The following is a 24,778-nucleotide window of genomic DNA, read 5'->3' as shown; positions in this document are numbered from 1 at the left end:
TCAGCGGGAAGATTTTCCCGGCTCTCCCAGCTGGATTTTCTCCTTCCCTCATTCCCTCTGCCCCTCATCTTTCCTTGGCTTTCCGAGGGCACTGGGAAGATTCTCCCAGCTCTCCCAGCTGGAATTTGCCCTTCCCACCCTCTGCCCCTCATTTTCCCTTGGCTTCCTCCTTGCTGCACGGCCCCAGGCGAGCATCCAGGTGTGCCGGCCCTTCCCTTGGCACTGGATCCCCGGGATTTTGGGAGGTGAACTCGTCTCCCGTCTCCATGTGGGCGCGTGGGCGCGATCACACCCGGCGAGGTGGGAAAAAGTGGCGGCTGCTTTTTCCAGGGTCGGCCAGATGGGATTTCTCCCCTCGCTCCGGTTCTGACAAGTGACATGCAGGATTTATCCGCGGGAAGGAGCCGCCTGGCAGGGCAGTGCCACGGGGCGATGCCAGCTGAGCTCCTCCAAGCTGCAGCCTCGCGCCGAGCTCCGCGTCCCGGAGCAGCTCCGGGGCGGGAATTTGCGGGATGCGGGCGGGAGAAGGCGGCGCCCGGGGCTGGGAACGGGCAGGATCCCAGGATTTCACGCGGAGAATCCGGACTGGCACCGTGAGCGGGCACGGTGCCCCTGCCCAAAGCCAAGCGGGATCTGTGGGGTCCCGTCTGGGAAGCTCCCAATGGAGCTGTGTGTTTGTGGAGCAGGGGGATGTTTAATTTTCCGCTGTTCCACTGGAATTTGGGAGTGAAAGGCGCGGCGGGGAGCCCGCTGAGCACCGGCAGGGATCCTTGGGAAGGGGGGGATGAGGCGGGAGAACAATTCCCGCATCCCGGGGGACATCCCGGAGAGGTTTGTCCCCTGCTGGGTGCTCTCGGTCCCCTGCGAGTGGCCTTGGCGTCGCCTGGCTCTTCCCAGGGGATTTGGCGGCCGCTCCATGAGCCCGGCAGCGAGGGGAGGGTGGGGGATTCTCACCCCGGTCGCCGGCAGCTTTCGCTCCTGCGTCGCTGTGAGAGGGACAAGGACACCCTGAAGTCCCCTCACTTTCACATGCCCTGGGATGGACCCTGGGTCCGCCCCGCTCCCGGCAATCCCGCAGCCCCAAGGCTGGAATTCCCTGGGAATTCGCTTTAAGTGGCCAGATCCGGCCAGGGTTGGCCCTATCGGGGACGTGGCGGTGGCAGGAGAGGGGACACCGGTGTCCCCCCGGTGTCACCTGCCGTGTCCACGCTCCTGGGCTTGCGTTTGTTGGGATAACTTGAGCATCTGGGCAGCTCCCAGCACTTTTTGGGTGTGAGGGCAGGTCCTGTAAGGAGCTTGACCATCCCAAAATGAGTGGACACGACGGTGGCCGAGCCAGGGACAGGGACAGCAATGGTTCGGCCGGTGACTCTGAGCCATCTGGCGTGGTGGGATCTCCCTGCCCACGGCAGGGCTGGGATCTGGCTGGTTTTCCCACCTCAAACCACTCCATCATTCCCTGATTTCCCACAGGCCCGACTCTGGCAGTGCGCGCATTCCCAGGGCCGTCTCTGCAGCACCACACGAGTTAAACCGCGCGGCGCAGGAGCTCCCCCCGCTCTCCCCACGCCTCCTCCCGCCCCCGGCAGCGCGGCACGGAAGGGGTTAGCACCGGGCAGGGCTCCGGGAGCCGGGCGGGCTCGCTGGGCGCCGGGCAGTGCGGCAGTGCAGCCTCCGGGAGGAAGCGGGAGCATCCCGCTCTTCCGGCCGCGCTAATGGCCGGGCGCGGGGGAGCCGCATCGCTCCCAGGGGCTGCCGCCCTCCCGGCTGCCTCTCTCCCCAAATGCACTCCCCGCCTCCCCTCCCCTCGCCCCTTTTTGTGCGAGCGCTTTCTCGGGCGATTTTGCACGCTCCGCTGATCGCTCGCCGCGACCCGCGCGAGGTTTCGCTGCCTCATGAAGATTTATGGGACTGCAGTAATAAACTGGGTTTGAGACGTTCCTCCGGATGATAAAACCCCGCCGAGCCGCTGCTAACGGGGGGATCCCAGCCGGATCCCGCAGCCGCTCCGGTTTTTGGGGGCCTTTCCCTGCCCTGTCTCTCAGGAGCTCCTGCCAGCGCCGTTCCTGAAGATTTCCACCCAAACCGGTCTCTCCGGTCTCGCTGTTTTCCCGGGAAGGACGCGATGGCCGTGCCCTGCTAGCAGCCCGGGGCTCCGGCCCCGGCACGGGTGACACCTCTGCTGGCAGGTGGGGACGATGGGTGGATGAATCGGCAAAGAGAACCGCGTTCCCTCAACCTCCCTCTGCTCGGAGAGGGGCTGGCCCGGATCTACCGCGGCATCCTGGCCGTGGTGGGAGCCCTGCGCCCGGCCAAGGAGCCGCCCGCAGCCCCCGCCGAGCGGAGCGCTGCCCCCCCCGTGCCCCCGGAGCCGCTGCCCGGCCGCCGTGGGAGCCGCGCTGCGCCCGCGGGTAAGCGAGGGGACGGTCCCGGAGCGGGGGACGCGGCCCGCAGGGTGTCCCCGTGGGCCGGGCTGGGCTGGGCAGCGCGGGCAGGCTCCGGGCAGGCTCTGCCACCCCAGTGACCTACTTGGAAGCAGCCTCGGGGAGCACTTTCCAGGGATCTGCTGCGGCCGTGTGGGAACCGCTGCATTCCTGAACTGCTGCAGGAGGAGGAGAAAAAAACTTTGTGGGGGATTTGAGGTGGAATTATCGCCGGGAGGGAAGGGTTAACAGCCTTTCCTCCAGCCTGGCCCTGAGGGTTTTCAGGTTCATTTCCCCAGACGAGCCCCCCAGGCTGCTTCCTTGCGGGACCATCCCTGCCCACTGCGGGTGGGACCCGCTCTGGATGGGATCTCTGGTGGCATCTCCGGAGCGCTGACACGAGGCCAGCGCACGTGGCTGTGGCGACTTTACCTCCCCTGGATCAGAACATTTGCGATGCTGCGGGGTCGGGGCCGCCTCATCCTCGCCGGCCCCGTGTCCCGGGGATGGATCGCGCAGCGGATGCGGCGCAGCGCGGGCTGGAAGCGCCCCTGAGGGGGTCCAGCTCCTCCCTGCCCCTGTTCAGATCATCCCTGGGAGCGGGCGAGCGGAGCTGGCGCGTTCCGCTCCCGGAGCGTGTAATTAGGGAGCGGGGAGCTGCATGCTGATGGCGGAGCGGGAGGGGCCGGGAAGGAGCTGCGAACGCGGCCTCAGCCCCGCGCTGCCGCAGCGGGGCTGGGGCGGGCACCGGGAGGTGGTGGGGGGGAGCAAACCCCCTCTGTCACCCCAAAAATCCCCGTCCTGGCTCGGCTCCGGGAGGGAGACGCGCTGCAGCTCCTTCTGCTGCGGCTGCGGCTGGCGGGGCTCGCCTTCATCCCCATCCCCGGCCGCAGAATTCCCGTGGGACGGGAGGAATCCGGGAGTTCTGCGGCGCCCCAGCGATGGTTTTGGTGGCCCCGGAGCACAGCGGGGCTGGCCCCGGGTCCGATCCCCCATCCCGAGCAGGCTCCGAGGGTGCTCCGGATCTTTCCAAGGGCTCCGAGGCTGTGGCTGTGCGGGGTGTCGGGTGCTGGGTGCAGCTCCTGCCCAAATTTCTGCTCTGGGGTCGCGGAGCCGGTGCTGGGGAGAGCGGCCGAGGCAGGGGAGGAGTTTTCCAGTTTGGATTTGCATTTCCCAGTGAGGACCGCACGTTGTGGGGCTGTGACGGAAGCGGGGAGAGGGGCAGGCGGCTCCTGGGGGTCCCGGGGGTTCAGGACGAGCTGCTCCAGCGGGACTCCCCGTCAGGGCTGGAATTCGGCAGCCGCTGGGAGCCCGGGGCGATGCCCTGCCCGTGTCCCCTCGGCCAGCAGGGTCCCCTGATGGCAGAGGGGACCCGGGGGTGTTTGGCATGGTGGAGGTGCCACTGTAACCTCCCCGGTGCCACCGTGACCTCCCTGGTGCCACCTTGTCCTCCCTGGTGCCACCTTGTCCTCCCTGGTGCCACCATGACCTTCCCGGTGCCACCGTGACCTCCCTGGTGCCACTTTGTCCTCCCTGGTGTCACTGTGACCTCCCTGGTGCCACCATGACCTTCCCGGTGCCACCTTGTCCTCCCTGGTGCCACTCTGACCTCCCCAGTGCCACTGTAACCTCCCCGGTGCCACTGTGATCTCCCTGGTGTCACCTTGACCTCCCTGGTGCCACCGTGACCTCCCTGGTGCCACCTTGTCCTCCCCGGTGCCACCTTGACCTCCCTGGTGTCACTGTGACCTCCCCAGTGCCACTGTAACCTCCCCGGTGCCACTATGATCTCCCTGGTGTCACCTTGTCCTCCCCGGTGCCACCTTGACCTCCCTGGTGTCACTGTGACCTCCCTGATGCCACGGGTACCCGGCAGAGCGAGGGAGGGACGGGATCTTCAGCTCTTGCCACATTCCAGCTCCGTTTTCTGGGAAAAGGGGGGGACAACCCGGCCAAGGTGACATTTGGTGGCAGAGCTGGGAGGCACAGAGCTGCACCGGTGGATTTTGGAGGAGGGAAGGCTTTGGGATGTCCCCGTGGCGTTTGTGAGCACGTGATGTCCCCGCTGGGCTGGTGACAAAGCCGCTCGTGCGACCTTGAGTGGAGGAATCGCGGCCGTGACCCCGCTGATAACGCTTTCTTATCAGTTTGATATCAAACTGATCTGCCGGGCTCATGAATAATTGAGGAGGGGGAAAAAAAATAAGGGAAAAGGGGAAAAAACCTCGCTGTGATTTGTTTGCCGGGAGCCGAGGAGGGAAGGCACAGGCAAAAGCGGGAGAAGAATTAGATGAATTATGGATCAAGGTTAAAAGGGGAGCAGGAGGAGGAGGCTGAGCCCCGCAGAACGAGCTGCGAAATTCACCAGTGGTGGCAAAGCCAGGCCCTGGCCTCGGGCCAGGCTGGCACCGCTCCAAGGACTGGGGACAGCGGCTCCCGGATGGTGTGAGACCCCCAAAGTGGCTTTTTGGGGTCCTGGAGCCGCCCCGCAGCGGGCACGGGGCTGGGCAGGGGCCGGGGGCTGCGGGGTGGCCTCGAGCTGCGGGCACCGAGGCGGTGCCAGGCGCTGGCAGCGTGCGGGGACTTCCAGGCATCCATCGGCTCTGCAGCTTCCCTGGAAGTCAGATCCCAGCGTGCTCAGAATGAGTTATTAGCGAAAGGACGAGTCCCTGTCACCTCTCTGCGCCTGGGACCCTCTGTCTGTGCCCTCTCCTGCCTGCCTGGGCTGGGCTGAGCCCCGGGAAGGGTTTGGGATGGGGCAGAGCATCCCAGGGATGCCGGGATTGGTGCACAGGGCTGCGCTGAGCCCCGGGAAGGGCTGGGATGGAGCAGAGCATCGCAGAGATGTTTGGAGCACAGGGTTTGTGCTGAGCTCCGGGAAGGGCTGGGATGAGGCAAAGCATCCCGGAGATCCCGGGTTTGGAGCACAGGGCTGGGCTGAGCCCCGGGAAGGGTTTGGGATGGGGCAGAGCATCCCAGGGATGCCGGGATTGGTGCACAGGGCTGCGCTGAGCCCCGGGAAGGGCTGGGATGGAGCAGAGCATCGCAGAGATGTTTGGAGCACAGGGTTTGTGCTGAGCTCCGGGAAGGGTTTGGGATGGAGCAGAGCATCGCAGAGATGTTTGGAGCACAGGGTTTGTGCTGAGCCCCGGGAAGGGCTGGGATGGGGCAAAGCATCCCAACAATCCCGGGCTTGGTGCCCGCGGGCCGGGCCGGCCGCTGTGAGCGATGGCTGCGGGATGGGCACTGAGCCCCCGCCGGGGTCTCTGGGGGGCCATGGGGGTCCTGTCTCCCCTCCCCGGTGCCTGCACGCTCCACCTTCCCCCCACCCTGCCTGGTTTCATTTTCTTTTCGCTCTGTCCTGTGTCCGTGTGCCCCCGTGTGTCTGTGCTCCGGAGCCGTGTCCGTGTCTCCGTGTCCCCCGTGTTTCCCTGTGTCCCCCGTGTCCCCGTGTCCCTGTCCCGTGTCCCGTCTGTGCTGTTTTCAGTCGCCCAGCGCTGCTTCATTCCCGTTTCGCTCCGATCATCGCGGCTTTGGTGGAATCCCAGCCCCTGCACCCCCCGGCCCCTCCATCCCCGCTGTCCCCTCATCTCCTGCCACGTGTCCGGGAGCGGGGACAGCGCTGCCACCGCAGGGGAACGAGCCCGGCACCCACCTCCTTCCCCTGCACCCCTCTGAGGGCCGATCCCACTGTCTGCACCCCACTGAGGGCCGATCCCACTGTGTGCACCCCACTGAGGGGCGATCCCACTGTGTGCACCCCTCTGAGGGATGATCCCACTGTGTGCACCCCACTGAGGGGCGATCCCACTGTGTGCACCCCACTGAGGGCCGATCCCACTGTGTGCACCCCACTGAGGGGCGATCCCACTGTGTGCACCCCTCTGAGGGATGATCCCACTGTGTGCACCCCACTGAGGGCCGATCCCACTGTGTGCACCCCTCTGAGGGGTGATCCCACTGTGTGCACCCCTCTGAGGGGCGATCCCACTGTGTGCACCCCTCTGAGGGGCGATCCCACTGTGTGCACCCCTCTGAGGGATGATCCCACTGTCCACACCCCACTGAGGGCCGATCCCACTGTGTGCACCCCTCTGAGGGCCGATCCCACTGTGTGCACCCCACTGAGGGATGATCCCACTGTGTGCACCCCACTGAGGGGTGATCCCACTGTGTGCACCCCACTGAGGGCCGATCCCACTGTGTGCACCCCACTGAGGGGTGATCCCACTGTGTGCACCCCTCTGAGGGGTGATCCCACTGTGTGCACCCCACTGAGGGGCGATCCCACTGTGTGCACCCCTCTGAGGGATGATCCCACTGTGTGCACCCCTCTGAGGGGTGATCCCACTGTGTGCACCCCACTGAGGGCCGATCCCACTGTGTGCACCCCACTGAGGGATGATCCCACTGTCCACACCCCTCTGAGGGATGATCCCACTGTGTGCACCCCACTGAGGGATGATCCCACTGTGTGCACCCCTCTGAGGGGTGATCCCACTGTGTGCACCCCACTGAGGGGCGATCCCACTGTGTGCACCCCTCTGAGGGATGATCCCACTGTGTGCACCCCACTGAGGGGCGATCCCACTGTCCACACCCCACTGAGGGGTGATCCCACTGTGTGCACCCCACTGAGGGGTGATCCCACTGTGTGCACCCCACTGAGGGATGATCCCACTGTCTGCACCCCTTTGAGGGGTGATCCCACTGTCTGCACCCCTTTGAGGGGTGATCCCGTTCCCAGCAAGGCTCTGCCATCTTTCCTTGCTGAAATCCCCCTCCCCAACCCCAAATCCCAACCTTCAACCTCTGCCCCATGGAGAGGGCTGCCCCTATCCCTGCCCCACGGCTGGGACTGTCCCCCCCCTCCTGCCCCATGGCCAGGGACTGTGCCCTGACCCCGCTGTGCTCTCCCGGACCCGCACAGATCCCGACAGGACGAGCTCGCACATGATCTCCGCGGACGATGCCGAGTACCCGCGCGAGTACCGCACCCTGGGCAACGGCACCCGGCGCTTCTCCAACGTGGGGCTGGTGCACACCTCGGAGCGCCGGCACACGGTGATCGCCGCCCAGAGCCTGGAGGCGCTCACCGGCCTCCAGAAGACGGAGATGGAGCGCAAGCGGGATGCCTTCATGGACCACCTGAAGAGCAAATACCCGCAGCACGCCCTGGCGCTGCGCGGGCAGCAGGAGCGCCTGCGGGACCAGGTGAGGGCGATGGCCCAGAACTGGGGGGGTGGGAGTGCTGGGAGGGGCGGGATGGAGGGGAAGGGGAGCGAGGGGGCGGTGGGTGTGTGTGAAAAGGGGGGTGGGCGCGGCGGTGATGGGGGAGCATCCTCCGGGGGTGAGGAAGGGAATGTTCCTGCGGTGAGAGAGCGAATATTGCAGGGGTGAGGAGGGGAATCCTACAGGTGTGCGGGAGAGGATTCTCCAGGCGTGAGGGAGAGAATATTCCAGGTGTAAGAAGGCGAATATTCCAGGGGTGAGGAAGGGAATCTTACGGGGTGAGAAAGAGAATATTCCGGGGGTGAGGAAGAGAATATTTCAGGGGTGAGGGAGAGAATTCCCCAGCCCTGAGGGAAGAATCCCCCAGGTGTGACAGAGAGCACTGTGTGTGGGGAGCAGAACCCCCCAGGTGTGGGGAGCAGAACCCCCCAGGTGTGGGGAGCAGAACCCCCAGGTGTGGGGAGCAGAACCCCCCAGGTGTGGGGAGCAGAACCCCCAGGTGTGGGGAGCAGAACCCCCCAGGTGTGGGGAGCAGAACCCTCCAGGTGTGGGGAGCGGAGCCCCAGGTGTGGGGAGCAGAACCCTCCAGGTGTGGGGAGCAGAACCCCCCAGGTGTGGGGAGCGGAGCCCCCAGGTGTGGGGAGCAGAACCCCCAGGTGTGGGGAGCGGAGCCCCCCAGGTGTGGGGAGCAGAACCCCCCAGGTGTGGGGGGCAGAACCCCCAGGTGTGGGGAGCGGAGCCCCAGGTGTGGGGAGCGGAGCCCCCCAGGTGTGGGGAGCAGAACCCCCCAGGTGTGGGGAGCAGAACCCCCAGGTGTGGGGAGCAGAACCCCCCAGGTGTGGGGAGCAGAACCCCCAGGTGTGGGGAGCAGAACCCCCCAGGTGTGGGGAGCAGAACCCCCAGGTGTGGGGAGCAGAACCCCCCAGGTGTGGGGAGCAGAACCCCCCAGGTGTGGGGAGCAGAACCCCCAGGTGTGGGGAGCAGAACCCCCCAGGTGTGGGGAGCGGAGCCCCCAGGTGTGGGGAGCAGAACCCCCCAGGTGTGGGGAGCAGAACCCCCCAGGTGTGGGGAGCGGAGCCCCCCAGCATCTGGTGGCCTTTGCTGAGCACAGCAGAGCCCTGGGGATGGACTGTTCGGGAGGGGGGTCCTGACCCTGTTTTGGGTGTTCTGGGGACCCCAAATCCCTTGGGGTTGGTGCCATGTCCGCCATGCTGTCCTTTGGCTGTGTGTCCCCTTGTTCCTATCCTGTTTTGGGGTGCACTGGGGACTCCAAACCCCCTGATTTGGCTCTGGTGACACCTCGGTGACACCAATTTGGCAGCAATAAATGCCCACCTCCCCCTGGGCAGCAGAACCTGGAGCACCCTTGACAGGAAACCTCGAATCATCCCCAAAATCCCCAGGGGACAAAGGTCCCAAAATTCCCCAAATTCAAAAATTCCCAAAACTCCCAGAACTGGCCTGCTGGAAGGGAATCCAGCTTTGCCAGGAAAACCGGGGCCATCGGAGCTGCTGCCCCCCCAAATGCCTCCAAACACCCAAATTTTGGGGAGGGGACAATAATTGATGGTGGCTTTGCTGTCACAATGCATATTTGGGGCATGTCCAGGCACAGAGCGCTGCTTCCTGGTAAATAAATGGGATTTTTTTCCCCTATTATTACAGGGATTTAAAGACTTTCCTCTTTTTAAATAAGCAGCAGCTCTAAAAAGAAAAAAAAAAAAGGGAAAAATCCTGCTGGGGTTGGCTCAGGTCTGATAAACTGCTAAGGATTTTTATAGGTGAAGGAATTATCTGGATTTGGGAATTATCTCCTTTATTCCCAAACCCAACCTGGATTTTTGGGCTTGGCTGCAGCTCATTCCCCACCCAAACACCCTAAAAGCCTACCAAAATCTGTTTTTTTTTTCCTTTTCCTCCCTTCTTTTCCTTCATTTCCCTGGCAGGCAATAAATAATAACAGGAATCTAGAAATCCTGGGAAGCTCAGGTGCCAACCTTTAAATGACATTGGGATCCAGGCCTGCCTGGAACGTTTGAAAATCACTTTGATATTCCAGAGGAGCCTGGAAGGGATTTCAGAATCCCAGGCTTTACTGTTTTATTGGGATTAAAAGAAAAAAAAAAAAAAGAGAGAGAGAGAGAAAGAAAAAAAATTAAAAAAATTTTAAAGGAAGAAAAGGAAAAAAAAAAAAAAAGACATTTGAGGGAGTTTGGAACACCAGAGGTGAAAAGGGACGTTCCATAAATGTCAACATTCCCTCCAGCCTGGCAAAAATCCGTTGCTCCCGGGAATCCTCTCCCTTTCCTGATGGCGCCGTTGGCTCTGGGCTGCGAGGGCCGTGCAGGGGACACGGGGGGCGCTGGGCACAGGTGGCAGCGGGCACAGGTGGCACTGGGTCCCGCAGGGGGCTCCTGCAGAGCCCGGGCGCAGGTCTGGGTCTGTGCTGGGGGGTGATGGAGTGTGGGAACCCAGGTGTGAATGCAGCTGTGAATCCAGCTGTGCGCGAGTCCCCGTGTGCAGCCATGTGCACATCCAAGTGTGCACATCCCTGCGCGTGCCTGCGTGTGTTTCCAGGAGTGTGTCCCTGTGTTATCCCTGTCCATATCCCTGCATTGCCATGTCCACATCCATATCGATATCCCAGTATTTCCCTATCCATATCCATATCCACATCCCTGTATTTCCACACCCATATCCATGCCCATATCCCTGTCCCCATTCCTGCCCCTATCCCTCTATTCCCCTGTGTTATCCCGGTCCCTATCCGTTTCCCTATCCCTGTATTTCCCTGTCTCCATCCCTGTCCCCATCCCTGTGTTATCCCGGTCCCTGTCTCCGTCCCTGCGTTGTCCCCGTCCCTGTCCCCGTCCCCATCTCCGTTATTCCCCCGTTATTCCCCCGTTATTCCCCCGTTATTCCCCCGTTATTCCCTCACGTGCCCCCCCCCGCAGGCCCCGCCCCTCCGCGCTCTCAGCGCCCCCTGCCGGCGGCGCGGGGGGGCGGGGTGCAGCCGCGGTTGCCATGGTGACGGCGCCGCGGGCGGGGCGGGGCGGGCCCGGCGGCGGGAGGGGCGGCGGGAGCCGAGCGGGGCCGAGCCGAGCCGAGAGCGGCCGAGCGGGGCCGAGCGGGGCCGAGCGGCGCTGCGGATCCCGGCCCGCAGCCCTCACCTGCCGCAGGTACCGGGCGGGAACGCGCGGGATGGAGCGGGATGGAGCGGGGCGCATCCCTCCGGGCGGTGACGGAGCCGGTGTCCGCCACCCGCTGCTGCGGCTCCCCCGCCGATCTACCCTGCCCCAGCTGTCCTGCTGTCGCTCCTGCCCACCGCAGTGTCCCCCTCCCCAAAATCCCCACCCCGAGCTCCCGGTTCCCGGCGGCAGCCGGGGGTGTCCGTACCCCGGCCCCAGACCGGGGACAGCCCCTCCACCGTCCCCTTTCCTTTAGCCTCCCCCTCTCCCCCATTCCCGGGGGTCCCCCCCGTTCCCGGTGTCGCGGCGGGGAGGGGGTGGCACTTTGTGCGCTGCCCTTCGGTGCCGCAGTCGGGGGGGCTCCCCTTGTCCCCTCGGGGGTGCACGGGGGGGTCCTGCAAAGCCCTGGCGCTGCCCGTGCCACCCCCCTGCGCACCCCCCGCTGTCCCAGGGCCGCTCCGCGTTGTCACCCGAGCCCCGGGAGGGGACACCGGTTCCCTGTGCCCCCCTCGGGCCGATGGCGGCCGGGGCGGGCACCGTCCCTGCGCCCTGCGGGCGCTCCTGTCGCCTGCAGCTCACCTACCCCAGCGTCCTTCCCGCGGGCTGCGCCCACAGCTGAGCCCTGCGGTGGCAGGAAAGGTTTGCCCTCACCTCCAAACCCCTCCGAGAGGCGGCACACGGTCCTGGCACCTCGGGGTGCCCGCTGGGCTGGGTTTGGGCACGGGCGGGTTTGGGGGCATCGGGGCGCTCGGTGGGGACGGGGAGCGCCGGCTGAGGCGGCGCGGGAGGCGGCAGCGCGGTGGCAGAGGGGACGCGGGGTCCCTCGGGGCTCTCCCCGCGGTGTCATCTTGGTCTCCAGAGGTGGAGAGTGACGGGAGGCGCTGGGAAGCGCTGAAATGGAGGAGCGCGGCTGCCGGGAGTAACACGAGCGCTGTGTGCGTGTCCCTGGGACTGCAGCCGGAGCCGGCCCTATCGATTCCCTCATTGCCCCCCCGCCAGCGATTCCCGGCTCGTTCCAGCAGGGCTGGCTGGGAACGGGGGCTCTGGAGTCAGGCGGAACTCGCGGGGCACCCCGCTTCCCCTTGTTTGGGGGTTTTTATGGAAGGGGTCTTTTTACCCGGGAAGTGGGTAAAAACCCGGCTGGGGACAGCGATGACAGCCCCGGGGGCAGAGTGGGTTCGTGGGAGTGGGGCAGGGAGGTGCCCAGGAGGTGCCCAGCAGGAACTGGAGGGGGGACGCTCCCCTTGGCACAGCTGGGCTACCAGCGCTCCCCCTGGCAGGGCTGCGAGCGTCCCTGCTCTCCCTGGCACACACGGGCAGGGTGAATGTGTCCATCCGTCCCTCCATCCCTCTGTCTGTCCATCTGTCCATCCATCCACCATCCATCTTTCCCTCCCTCCCTCCCTCCCCTGAAGTTTCCCGCCGTTCCCAGCCCGAATTTCTCTCCTTTTCCCCGTGACCCCGGGGCCGGTGCCGAGCCGCTGCCCGCCGTGTCGGGGGTGGCTTTTCGGGGAGGGGCCGCCCCAGCCCTGCAGCAGCCGGAGCGGCGGCTCCGCTGTCCCTGCGGCTCCGCCAGCCCCGGCTGCGAAGGGACGGAGGAAGGGCAGGGCGGGCTCCGGCGGCGGCTGCGTGCCGGGGTCTTCCTCACCCCCATCTCTGCCGGGAACGGGGGTGCTCAGCGCCCCCCTCCCGCGCTGCCGTGACCCCCTCCGAGGGGATCCCGTTCCTTGTCCTTGGCGTTTCTCAAAGATTTATCCCTCTTTGCCGGGTTTGGGGGTGCCGGATGCGCCGGGGGGTCCCCCCGGAGCTGCCGGGGTCGGACGCGGTGCCGAGCGCGGGGGGAGCGGAGCCGCTTTACCTCGCGCGTCCCTATTGTGTTTGGTCCACCTACGCCGTGCCGTTGCCATGGCCACCGTGCCATCTGATCTGCCCAGCTCCTGCCAGCTCCCCCTGCCCTGTCCGTGCCCCAAAACCTCCTCAGGGGCGCCCTGACCCCGCTGCGGGGCTCCGGGGCGCTCCCGCGTCCGGCAGCGATGGATCCGAGCCCCCCCTGCGCTGGGGAGGGCGCGCTGAGCGCGGAATGCGGCCCCCGCGGCACCTGCGGCGGGGACGGGGCTGACCTTGGCCGGGGCTGCTGCAGGAGGGAGATTTCGGAGCCCCAGCATGGCTGCTCCTCGGCACAGCACGTCCTGATGCACTGCTCCGAGCCGGCGCTGCGCATTCGCCGCCTCGCTCCGGGAGAGGAGGGGGCTGGAGCCGGGGCCGGGGGGGAAAGGTGCCCCCGGGGCTCCGGTGTCACCTGCGCTGTCCCCAGGGACCGCGGAGGAGGCCAGGGCTGTGATTTGCGCTGATGGGCTCGGGGAGGAGGGGGTGCGGGGGCAGCTGGAGGGGCCTGGAGGGCAAAGCTGGAGCTGGGGGGTCTGTGGGGGAGTCCTGATGTTGAGTCTTCGCGACAGGCGGCGGTGGCGTCTCTGATGTCGCCTCGATGGCCGTCAGAGCCCGCTCTGGGTGGAGGGGCAGCAGAGCCCAGGGCTCTGCCTGAAAGAGGAGCAGCAGAAGCTCGTGGTGGGCTCTGGGAGCCTCCTGAGGAGCCCAGGTGTGACAGGGACGAGCCCCAGCCCTCCTGCATCCCTTCCTGTCCCCGCTGTCCCCCCCCCGGTCACGTTTGAGAGGTGCCTGCAATAATTGTGGCACTTCAGGTGACAAAATCTGCAGCCCCCGCTCTGTCTGGTCACTGTTTGCATTCTTCTCCCTGTCTTGTCACTCTGCTATTTCCACTTTAATTCACTTTCGCTGGCGCTGAAAAGCATTTAAAAAAACCCAAAACCGAAACAAAACAAAAAAAAAAAAAAAAACCAACAACCAAAAAACTTTAATAAGCAGAAACAGATTAAATTCACTTGGCTGTTATTTTTCAAGGAGATTTTTGTTTGTCAAGACGCGGTGCCTGAGGGTGGGGGACTCGATCGGAAGCTGGAACTCCTGGAAATGAGTTAATTAAAAAGCCGATGAAGCTGCCTCTGTCCTCCCTGGGAGTGCAGCGTGCCGGGGCGGCGGCTGCCGCTGCTGCCCTTTCGAGAGGGACACGGCCGTGCCTCGTTAATCACCAACAGATTTGTGATTTAATTGCCATTCAGGGGAAGTCCCCCTCGGTCAAGGCGCTGACTCACTTGGATTTCATTTCATTTACCTCCCGTCTCCTCCTGGGACAACCACAGCCATTTAATGTATTTTATTTTTTCAAACTTAAGTTCCAAAATATTCCTGATTACATCACTCCAGCCCTGCTTTCCTGCCTCGTCTGTGTGTCCATCCCTCCGAGGGCTCCCGGCAGCATCTCCGCCCTCCTCCCCGCGCTTTGGGGACCCTGAGCTCCTCGTTATTCCCTCGTTTGGCAGCACCGCGGACATGACTCTCATTGTAATTATAAATCTCAGCCTCTGTAATTCCCCGCACCTTTTGCAGGGTTGCTGCTGCAAGGAGCCGCCTGCTTTATGGCTCGGAACGCGGCTGTCGCTTCCAATCCTCTCCCGGCCCATTATCTCCCTTTGATGCTTTTGAAGAGCCAGCGAAATGTTAATTCCAGCTCGGTCCTCTCCTCTCCCCCTCTCTCTGGGCAAATCCAGCCTGGAAGGGGCTGGCAGGTGATGCCTCAGGTTTAGGTTTTGTATTTTTTCACATTCTGTGCTGCTTTAGTGTGTGGGTCTGGGCTTCACAGCAGGGGATGCTGAGCTCTGTGCACAGAGCAGGGAGACAAAACAATTCCTGCTCCAGCTGGGACCAAGGACAAATGGCCCAAATCTCAGGCCCAGGAGCACAAACACCGTGGGCTGGAGAGAGAAAAACAAGGATGGGACTGCATGGGCTGAAGCTGGAATGGGACAATGAACTGCAAGATGCAAATGGTGCAGGACTTGTAAAAGTGAGAGACCCCGTGCCCGGTCGTGCATTTTGGGACCATTTTGGTTCATTTTGGGTTCATTTTGTGATCTTTTGGGTTCATTCTGTTTTCTTTTGGGTTCATTTTGGGACCATTTTGGCTCATCTTGGGTGCAGCCCTGGCTGTGCTCTTGTGCTGCCCAGGGTAGATCCATTGAAGAGATCCTTTAAACAGATCCCTGCTTTATTCTGTAATTCTGGCCTCAGTTCCAGCTCAGCCTTCACAAGGCCTCACCCCCAGACAGTGCCCAAAGTTCACAAGTTCACAAGTTCACAAGTGCCCAGCCAGGGCTGCACCCAAGATGACCCCAAATGGTCACAAAATGAACCCAAATGGTCACAGTGTCTCTCACCTTTTTAAGTTCTGCTTCATTTGCATCTTGGAGTTTATTGTCAGTTCCAGCTTTAGCCCATCCAGTCTCATCCTTGTTTTTCTCTCTCCAGCCCACGGTGTTTGTGCTCTTGGGCTGAGATTTGGATCATTTGTCCTTGGTGCCCAGCGGGAGCAGGAATTGTTTTGTCTCCCTGCTCTGTGCAGAGCTCACCATCCCATAATAGGAAGCTCAGAACTCCACGCTAAAGCAGCGGAAAATCCAAAAAATATAAAAACTGAAACCCGAGGGCCGTGGCTGTGCCTGACCCCCCCGCCAGGGCTGCACCCTCTGTGGTTTTGGGGCATTTGGGGTGGGCAGAGGACGGGCAGGGCGGGCGCTGGGGCGGCAGCAGCGCCAGCAGGGACAGATGGAGCCACAAAGTGCCACCACGTGGTGCTGGCCACGGCCCGCCTGGCGCTGCCACCCGCGCCAGATTGTCAGCCCTGGATGGTCCCGGAGCCCTGCAGGGGACGGGCAGCGCGTCCCCGTCCCCACGGGCGGTGCCACATCCCCAGGGCTGCCAGGGAAAGGTAGAGATACATATTATAATATTATACATGTTGTGATACAGTGCGTGTTATAATACTGGCTTTTTGCAAATACTAAAATATTTTAAAATATTAAACATTTAAAAATATTTAAAATAATTTAAAATATTTTAAAATATAAAATACTATAAATATATAAATATATGTTTCATAAATGTATATTATTTATAAAATGATATTTTATAAATAAAATATATATTATAAATATTTAGTATAATAAATATGCAACAAGCTAATACAATAGAAATAAATATATAAAAAGTGTTAATATATTTATGTAAAATATAAATATATTAAAAGTGTTTCCAAAATAGCAAATGTGCTCTTGGCTGAACACCACCAGCCTTTGCTTTATTGTCTTTATCTCCTATTGCCCCTTATTAAACTTTTAAATTGTTACAATAGGGTTAAAAATGGGGTTAAAACCTTGTTTTTCCTAGTTGGATCTGCTGAGCTGGGGTAGGGATGGCTGCTGTGCCATCCTGTGCCCACAGGTCACAGTGCCCACCACAAATGGTGCCAGAACATTCTGGATTTGGCTGTGATTTATGGGCTCAGTGAGGAGCTTGTCCAGTCATCCCGAAATAATAAATAAAATCCACACTGTCATCCCAAAATAATAAATAAAACTCACAGCCGGCGCTGTCAGCAGATAGGATCAGCAATATCAGGGGAGGGAAAATTACTGAGGGTCCGAGAGAGAGAAGTGAGGAGAGAGAGGGAGGGAAAAGTTGGGGAGGGAAAAACTGGGGAAGGGAAAAGCTGGGGAAGGGAAAAGTCAGGATACACATCATTATCCTGGTGATTTCTCCTTCCAGCCAGGTGGATCCCACTCCCTGTCCCTGGATCCCTCTCCTTGTCATTGGATCCCTCTCCTTGTCCTTGGATCCCATTTCTTGTCCCTGGATCCCTCTCCTTGTCCCTAAATCCCATTCCTTGTCCCTCAATCCCATTCCTTGTCCCTAAATCCCACTCCTTGTCCTTGGATCCCACTCCCTGTCCCTGGATCCCTCTCCTTGTCCCTAAATCCCACTCCTTGTCCTTGGATCCCTCTCCTTATCCCTGGATCCCACTCCTTGTCCCCCAATCCCACTCCTCACCCCTGGACCCACCTTCCCTCCTGCAGAGGGTCGGATGGGGCTGGGAACAGCCTGGAATATCGGGATCCCCCTGGAATAAAAACGCCTTTAAATCCCTTCCCACCTGAACTCTTCCAGAACTCTGCAAGGCCCCAAGACCCCCTCTGGGACCCCAGGCTCCCATCCCCTCCCATCCCATCCCATCCCATCCCATCCCATCCCATCCCATCCCATCCCATCCCATCCCATCCCATCCCATCCCATCCCAGCCCATCCCCTCCCATCCCATCCCATCCCATCCCATCCCATCCCATCCCATCCCATCCCATCCCCTCCCATCCCCTCCCATCCCCTCCCATCCCATCCCATCCCATCCCATCCCATCCCATCCCATCCCATCCCATCCCATCCCCTCCCATCCCATCCCATCCCATCCAATCCCATCCCATCCCCTCCCATCCCATCCCATCCCATCCCATCCCATCCCATCCCATCCCATCCCATCCCATCCCATCCCCTCCCATCCCCTCCCATCCCCTCCCATCCCCTCCCATCCCATCCCATCCCATCCCATCCCATCCCATCCCATCCCATCCCCTCCCATCCCATCCCATCCCATCCCATCCCCTCCCATCCCCTCCCATCCCATCCCATCCCATCCCATCCCATCCCATCCCATCCCATCCCATCCCCTCCCATCCCATCCCAGCCCATCCCATCCCATCCCATCCCCTCCCAGCCCATCCCAGCCCATCCCATCCCCTCCCAGCCCGGGAAGGGCAGCTCGGGAGCGGTGCCAGCTCCTGTCACCGGCGGTGCCACATCGCGGTGACAGCGGCGACACCAGCGCGCGGGGAGGGGGCGGGCACAGCCGGGCAGGGCTGGAAAATCCCGTGGAAAATGAACATTGTTGTGACTTCCAGCGCCGCGGCAGTGCCAGGAGGGGCTGGGCGCACCAGTGACTCCAGTAGCCATGCCGGGCTGCTGTGCCAACCCCTCTTCCCTCCTTTTTCACCCCAATTTGCTTCAATCCTCACCCCTTGCTCGCTCCCCGAAACTCCAGCGACCCTTTGGGAGGGGCAGGAACCAGAGCAGGTTTGAATCCGAGCTCAGAGATTCTCAAAGGGAAAAAACCAAAAGTCAAACCAAGAATCTTAATGGTATTTTTTTGTTTGTGTGTGTGTGTGTGTGTTCTCTTCTGTTTTATCTTTTCTTTGTTGTTAGCAACCCAACTACTGGAGCTTTAAGGTCAGTATTTTGGATTTTTCCTGCTTTCTCTCTGAAATGCATGTGCTTGGCTGTGGCTCTCGAGGGGGGTGGGAGCCCAGGGTGGGATTTTTTTGGATGAGGATTCCTGAGCTGAAGCTGAAGGTGGTGAGAGGGAATTTTGGGGTTTGGGGTGAGCCGTGAGTGGTTCTGTGAGGCCTCGTTCTGAGCACCCACCCCACGGCCAAATCCTGCTGCTATGGGTTATTTCTGAGACAGAATTCTGGGAAAAGGATGGGAAAAGGTTGGTTCAGGATGGGGCTGGAAGCTCGGAGTGGCTGCTCAAGCAGGGGTACTCTGGTTTCCAGCCTCCTCTTCCTCCTCCTCCTCCTCCTCCTCCTTGCCCGGTGACTCCCTGGCTGCCCTTCAAGGTCGCCGCCTTGCCGGGTGGCCTTGGCGCCTTGTCCCCGGTGCATTCGCTCTTCCCGTGGAAAAAAATAAACCCAAAGAACCCAGGGAATGTGGGGCCGGGAAATGCGGGATACGAAAATTTGTCCCGAGTTTTCATGCCCGGAGTGGAACGGGGGTGGAGCCGCGGCTCCGGGAGGTTCAGCTGGCCCCGGCTCCCACAGGGCATTCCCGGCACTGCCAGGGGAGGGAAGGCGCGAGATCCTCACTTTTTTATCTTTTTCTCGGATTTTTTATCTTTTCTTCCGATTTTTTTGCGACTAAGAAATAAAACAGGGCTGAACTTTAGGACCTTCCTGGCGCTTTGAGGGGAGGGAAGGCAAAAAAATCCTCAGCTTTAAAATATTTTCCCGATTTTTTGCGCCCTTTCCCCGGGGCATGGCATCGATCTGCCACCCCCGTGCCACTGTCACCTCTGTTCCATCGTCACGCTGCTGCCAGCCCAGGCTCCCGGCAGATTCCCGATCCTCCAGGACACCCCGGTCTGTCTCTAGGACATCCCGGTCTGTCTCCAATACATCCCAATCCTCCCCGCACTTTTCCATCCCCTCATTCCTGCCCTCCCTGCCCGAAAATCCCGGCCGGGGCCATCCCAAAGGCTCGCGGTGTTTTTGGGACATCCAGGGTCACATCCAAGGGGGGAAAATCCCGCGGGGAAGTTCAGTGGAGAGGGCCGGGGGCTCCCGCCGCGCTGATGCGAGGGGTGGGGTGGAATTTGGATTCCCGGAGGAACGAGGAGATCCAAAGGCTCGGCAGAGCTCCTTTGGAGCCGGGACTTTAAAGGAACATCAAAGGCAGCCGAGTAAAAGATCCAGAAGGGCAAAACCGGCGGGGGACGCACAAAGGACGCGCTTGTCTTAAAAACGAGCGTCAGGAGCGGCTTCATCCGCACCGCGCTCCCGCTCCGGCCTCGGGCCCGCGGCTGCGGCTGCCCGGGAGCCCCGCGTCTCCTCGCGGGAAGCCATTTCCCCCTCGGCGGCGCTCGGCCAGCCGCAGTGAGAGCAGGAGATGAGAGTTTACTCGCAGGAGATGAGCAAATAGGAGGCGGCGAGCCCTGGGCTGCTGTAATCCCGCTGCTCCCGCTGCCGCCTCCGCCGGCCCCGCCGAGGGCCGCGGGCGCGTTGATCCCGGGGGTTGATCCCGGGGGTTGATCCCGGTGGGAAGGGGGATTTAGGGTGGGTAAACAGTGGGGAGAGGCTGCTCCAACCGCCTCGCTGTGGTTTTTGGGGTCCTCAGTGGTTTTGCGGCATGGCCGGGAGATGATGCTCGTTGTTGTCCATCGATCGCGGGGCTGTCGATATTTATGGATGGGTTATGTGGGAAAAGCGATTAAAGGTCTCCTGATCCCACCCCCTGCCCCTGGCGGGGATGGCGCCCACCCCATCCGGGTGCTGGGAATGGAAGGGGCATCCTCAGCGCAGGAACGGGGAAACTGAGGCACGGCAGGAATGGACGGGGTTGGGGAAGGTGTGGGGCGAGCGGCAGCGTCAATATTCATGAGGCTGCAGAGGATCCAGGCTTTTAAATATTCATCAGCACGCGGAGCTTCTGCTGCCAGCAGGAAAATCGGGGAGAGGGGATGAGAAGTCCCCTTTTTCCTTCCTTTCCCCTTTTCCCTTTTCCTTTCCATTTTCCCTTTTCCCTTTTCCCTTTTCCCTTTTCCCTTTTCCCTTTTCCCTTTCCCTTTTCCCCTTTCCTTCTTTCCCTCTCCGTCTCCAGGGACAGAGAGGTGCCTTTACCTCAGGGACATCCAGGTGCTGTCACCTGCAGAGTGTCGGGAGTTTCTGGGATCGAGATCAGGGGTTGGGAATGGCCCATCCGGAGCCCATCCCAAGGCGGGGAGTCCCGCTCACTCCGGAGGGGGCGGCCCCTTCCTTCAGTCAAGGGGTCCGGTTTAAAAACCCTAATCCGATTTGAACGCTAATCCTGTTAACATTGAGATCGGGATTAATTCTGCTTTAATCGGGATAATCCTGACAAAATGTTCAGCATTAGACGTGGGATGAGTTATTGCTGCCGGCAGCGGCAACGATTTTAATTTGGGGGCGGGGGGAGAGGGGAGAGGGCTGGGAGGGCGGCGTTGGAAAGGCCACAACCCCTTCGATGGGGGAGACTCCTGGAAAAACCCTTTGGGTGCCTCTCAGACCACCCCGGGCCTCTCATTTCCTCCACTTCTGCCCCAAATTCCCTCCAGTTTTCCCCATTTTTCTTCCCAGATGGGCATCCCCCGGCTCCTCGCCTCCAGCGGCAGGAGCTGGGATGTTGGAATTCCTTCCCGAGAGGAATCCATCGCTCCTGGCTGGTGCAGCTGAGGGAAAGGGCGGAGCAGAGGGGTTGGGTTTCGCCGGCCGGGATCAGGTGTCCGAGCGGGCGGGCAGAGCCGGGACCTGGGGCAGAGCAGCCAGGCTCGGGATGCTGAATTCCCCTTGGGAATGCTGGGTTCTGCTCAGGGATGGTGTATTCGAATTGGGAATTATAGTTTCTCATCAGGGATGCTGGTTTCCGGTCAGGGATGTTCTATTCCAGCTGGGAATGCTGGTTTCTGTTCAGGGATGCCAGTGTCTGTTTGAGGACACTGCATCCCAGTTGGGAAAGCTGGGTTCTGGTCAGGAATGTTCTATTCCAGTTGGGAATTCTTGTCAGGGATCCTGGGTCAGCAATGTTGGGAATGCTGGGTTCTGGTCAGGAATGCTCTATTTGAATTGGGAATTATGGTTTCTCATCAGGGATGCTGGTTTCTGCTCAGGGATGTTCTATTCCAATTGGGAATGCCCATCCCGTGGACCCCACCCCATGGACCCCGCCCCATGGATCCCATCCCACCCCACGGACCCATCCCAGGGCTCAGCACCAGATGGGGTCTGGGCGGGACCCCGGGATTAAGCGATGAGAGGGGGATCAGCAGGGATTAATCCCGATGCGTGTCCAGCCCGGGGCCGGAGCCTCGGTAAATAACCGTGCCCGGGGCGGTGCCAGCCGTGCCAGCTGTTTTCCAGGGATTTCAGGGCTCCCTCGCCTTTATCCCCATCCTGCGGAGGAGCTGCAGACGGGCAGCGGAGGGCAAGAGCTGCCAGGAGCTGCCAGGACCCGCCAGGACCCGCCAGAACCCGCCAGGCCCCGCCAGGGCCATGCCCGGCCGCGCTCCGGAGCACCCTCGGTGCCCATGGGGCGCGATTCTGGGGGCTCTGGGGGCTCCTGGAGGGCGCGGGCCCCCGCCCCGGAGCTGCCCAGCCCAGCCCGGGAGGCTCCTCCCGGTGACGGGAGGGGAGGGGAGGCTGAGCTCGGGGCCAGGCGCCGCCGGCGGCACTGGCACAGCGAGGGTTTGTCCATCCCAGGTCTGTTTTGCGGCTGGTCTCGGGGCTTTTGGGGCTGGTCTCGGGCTGGTCTCGGCGGTTTTGGGGTGCGAGGGGGTGCGGAGCTCGGGGTGGGTGGGGTGGGAATTGGAGCTCTGAGTGTCCCGGGGCGGTCAGAGGGGGACGGAGCCGCTTCTCCTCCTGCCGTTCCTGTCACCTGTCATGGCTTGGAAGCCCCTCAGGTGTGGAATGGACGGGGGGGTCGGGCAGGACCCGTTTTTCGCTCGGGAGGGCTCGGGCAGGCCCTGGGAGCCTGTGGGGCTGGGACAGACCCCGTGTCCCCTCCCGAGGCCCCTGGCGGGGCCGCAGGGTGGAAATCTGCAGCTGTGGGGTGGCTCGGGTGCTGTTTGGGAGCAGCTGCTCCATCCCGGGCCAGGATTCCTTCCCGCGCATTTTTCCCTTGTTTTTTTTCCCTCCTGTCTGCTTTGAAGTGACCTGTGGGAGGTCCAGGGCTGCTCCTGTCACCTCTGTCCCTCTCCTGACCCCTCTCCCCCTCTCCATCCAAGCGGCTCCACCGCTTTTCCCCATCCAGAGGGTGACCCCGCTCCTTTCACGGATTCCCAAAAATCCGCCGGGTCCTTTGATCCTTCCCTGCTCCTCTCCGAGCATTCCGCCCTCCCAGCTGGGCCGGGGAATGTGGGAGAGGGGTGTGGAGGATGAGGATGAGGATGATGAGGCAGGAATGAGGAGCATCCTTATCTCCAGGCAGAGATAATGGAGCTGCTTCCGCAGGGATGGTCGGGGCTTTTTAGGAGCTCAAAGAATCCCTTAATTGTGGCTTTTTTTAGCTCTGGGGAGACAAAAGGAAAAAATAAATTCGACATTAAAAAAACTCCCTCCATTCCCCATCCCATCGTTTTTATATAAAACTCCCAGGGATGGGGGGAGGGGATGGGGACGTTCCTGGCCCTGCTGGAATTGGGGATTTTTCCCAGTTCCTCCTCCAGAGGCTCTGGGGGTGCTCCTGGCCCTGCTGGAATTGGGGATTTTTGGGGTCGGGTTTTCCCCAGGACCCTCACCACGGGGGCACTGCCGGGGGTCCAAGCTTTGCTCCAGCGGGATTCCCTCGGCTCGGGAGGCTCCCAGGGGGCTTCATCCGAGCAGGTTTAATCCCGGGGGGACGCTGTGGGCATCCCGAGCTCGATGGCCTTTGCCCAGCCCCCTCTGCCTCGCAATTCCAGATTTTTCCCGGCGCGGCCTCCCCGTGGCCTTGAGCGGCTTTTGTTGTGGCTGCTCTCCCTCGCTCCCGTCCCGAGCGTTCCCCGCTGGGATCCCCACGGGCACCAGCCGGGAATTCCAGGACCCAGCTCCGGGATTGCCGCTCTGGGGCTGGCTCGGCAGGAAATGGGTCATTTCCCAGCTGGGGACAGGCGCAGGGCAGCGATGTCCCCTCCCTCCCTTCCCTGCCACCACCTCGGGTCCCGCAGGGAATTTTCTCGGTGCCCAAGGGGAATTTGGGGCTGCAGAAGCCCCCGGGGAGGGGTCTGGGTGTGGATGAAAGGGTCACCTGGGGGGCAGGACGGAAAAATGGGGGGGCACGAGGTTTTTATGGCCACGCTGGGGTTTTTTAGGATGGGGTTTGGGGTTTATCCTGAGCCTTTCCCAGCAGGGAGATGGCCCCTGCATGCCCTGGTGGGGCAGGGGACATCCAAACTGGCACTCCTGGCACCCTGAGGGCAGGGTCAGGAGCGCTCAGAACACCTGCAATTCCAGAGGGATGGGCAAAGCTGCACCGAGGTGCCACTCTTGGGGTCACCATGGCCAGGTCCCCCCTGGGGCGGGGGGTCCTGTGCTCATCTGGGGGGGTTTTTGCCCATCTGGGAGGATCCCGAGCCCCAAGGGCTGCCCTGAGTTTAGGGAAGGGAGGCTGGGGTGGCTCTGCCCCGGTGCCGGTGACAGTTTCGGGGGTTGGGGACAGCACATTGCGCAGAGCATCAGGGCAGAACGGTCCCTTCCGGGCTGAAAACCCATTAACGCTCATCTCGCCTGGCTTGGTCGGGGTTTTTTTTGTGGTTTGACTGATTCCATAAATTATCCACAGCGGGAGCTTCGGAGCCCGAGGGCGGTTGCAGGGCCGGGAGGGGGCTGGGCTCACCTGGGGCAGGGAAGGTGCCCCTGTCACCCCCGGGGGTGGGGATGGGGGGTATTTGGGGTGGGAGTAAAAGGGATTCAGGGATGGATGCAGGGACGGATTTGGGCAGGGCGAGATCCCAGAGAATGGGAACAGGACAGGGACAGGGGGTGTTGGGCTCACCTGGGGCAGGGAAGGTGTCCCTGTCACCCATGAGGGGTGGGAAATGGGGGCGATTTGGGGTGGGGTGTGGAAGGGATGGATGGATGGATGGATGATGGATGGATGGATGGATGGATGGATGGATGGATGGATGGATGATGGATGGATGGATGGATGGATGGATGGATGGATGGATGATGGATGGATGCAGGGATGGATGCAGGGATGGATGCAGGGATGGATGCAGGGATGGATGGATGGATGGATGGGATGGATGGATGGATGGATGGATGGATGGGTGCAGGGATGGATGCAGGCACGGATGCAGGGATGGATGGATGATGGATGGATGGATGGATGGATGGATGCAGGGATGGATGGATGGATGGATGGATGGATGGATGGATGGATGATGGATGGATGCAGGACGGATGCAGGGATGGATTTGGGGCAGGGCGAGATCCCAGAGAACAGGAACAAGGCAGGGGAAGGATCCAGGAAGGCAGAGCCAGGCAGAGCTGCAGCCCTGGCTCACATCCCCTCCAGGAGCTGCCGGCCCCATCCCTGTGCTTCCCTAAGGATCCATCCGGGCTGGGATCTGGGTGAGCATCGCCCCAAACCCAGAGCAGGGTACCCAAAAACCACAGCCTTGAGGGCGGGGAGCACCAAAATCCACCTTTTCCACCCCAAAACCACCCCCCGAGGGGTCGGAGCTGTGTCCCACGGCCCCAGGGA

General features: G+C 61.6%; 1 protein-coding gene across 1 annotated transcript in view; it reads left to right on the top strand.

Annotated features, from left to right (window-relative positions):
* Window positions 1-1,479: 1,479 nt before the first annotated feature.
* The window catches only part of LOC118696825 (uncharacterized), a 24,164-nt gene continuing 865 nt past the window's right edge, over window positions 1,480-24,778 (top strand). The window contains exons 1-3 of the mRNA XM_036399161.2: window positions 1,480-2,411; window positions 7,354-7,637; window positions 18,008-18,112. Of these exons, the coding sequence (XP_036255054.2) occupies window positions 2,207-2,411; window positions 7,354-7,637; window positions 18,008-18,112 (594 nt within the window). The 5' untranslated portion in view covers window positions 1,480-2,206. The remainder of the gene's footprint in view (window positions 2,412-7,353; window positions 7,638-18,007; window positions 18,113-24,778) is intronic.

The sequence above is a fragment of the Molothrus ater genome, chromosome 27 (assembly GCF_012460135.2).
Source record: "Molothrus ater isolate BHLD 08-10-18 breed brown headed cowbird chromosome 27, BPBGC_Mater_1.1, whole genome shotgun sequence".
Lineage (NCBI taxonomy): Eukaryota > Metazoa > Chordata > Aves > Passeriformes > Icteridae > Molothrus > Molothrus ater.
This window is presented reverse-complemented; position numbering and strand designations above follow the sequence as displayed.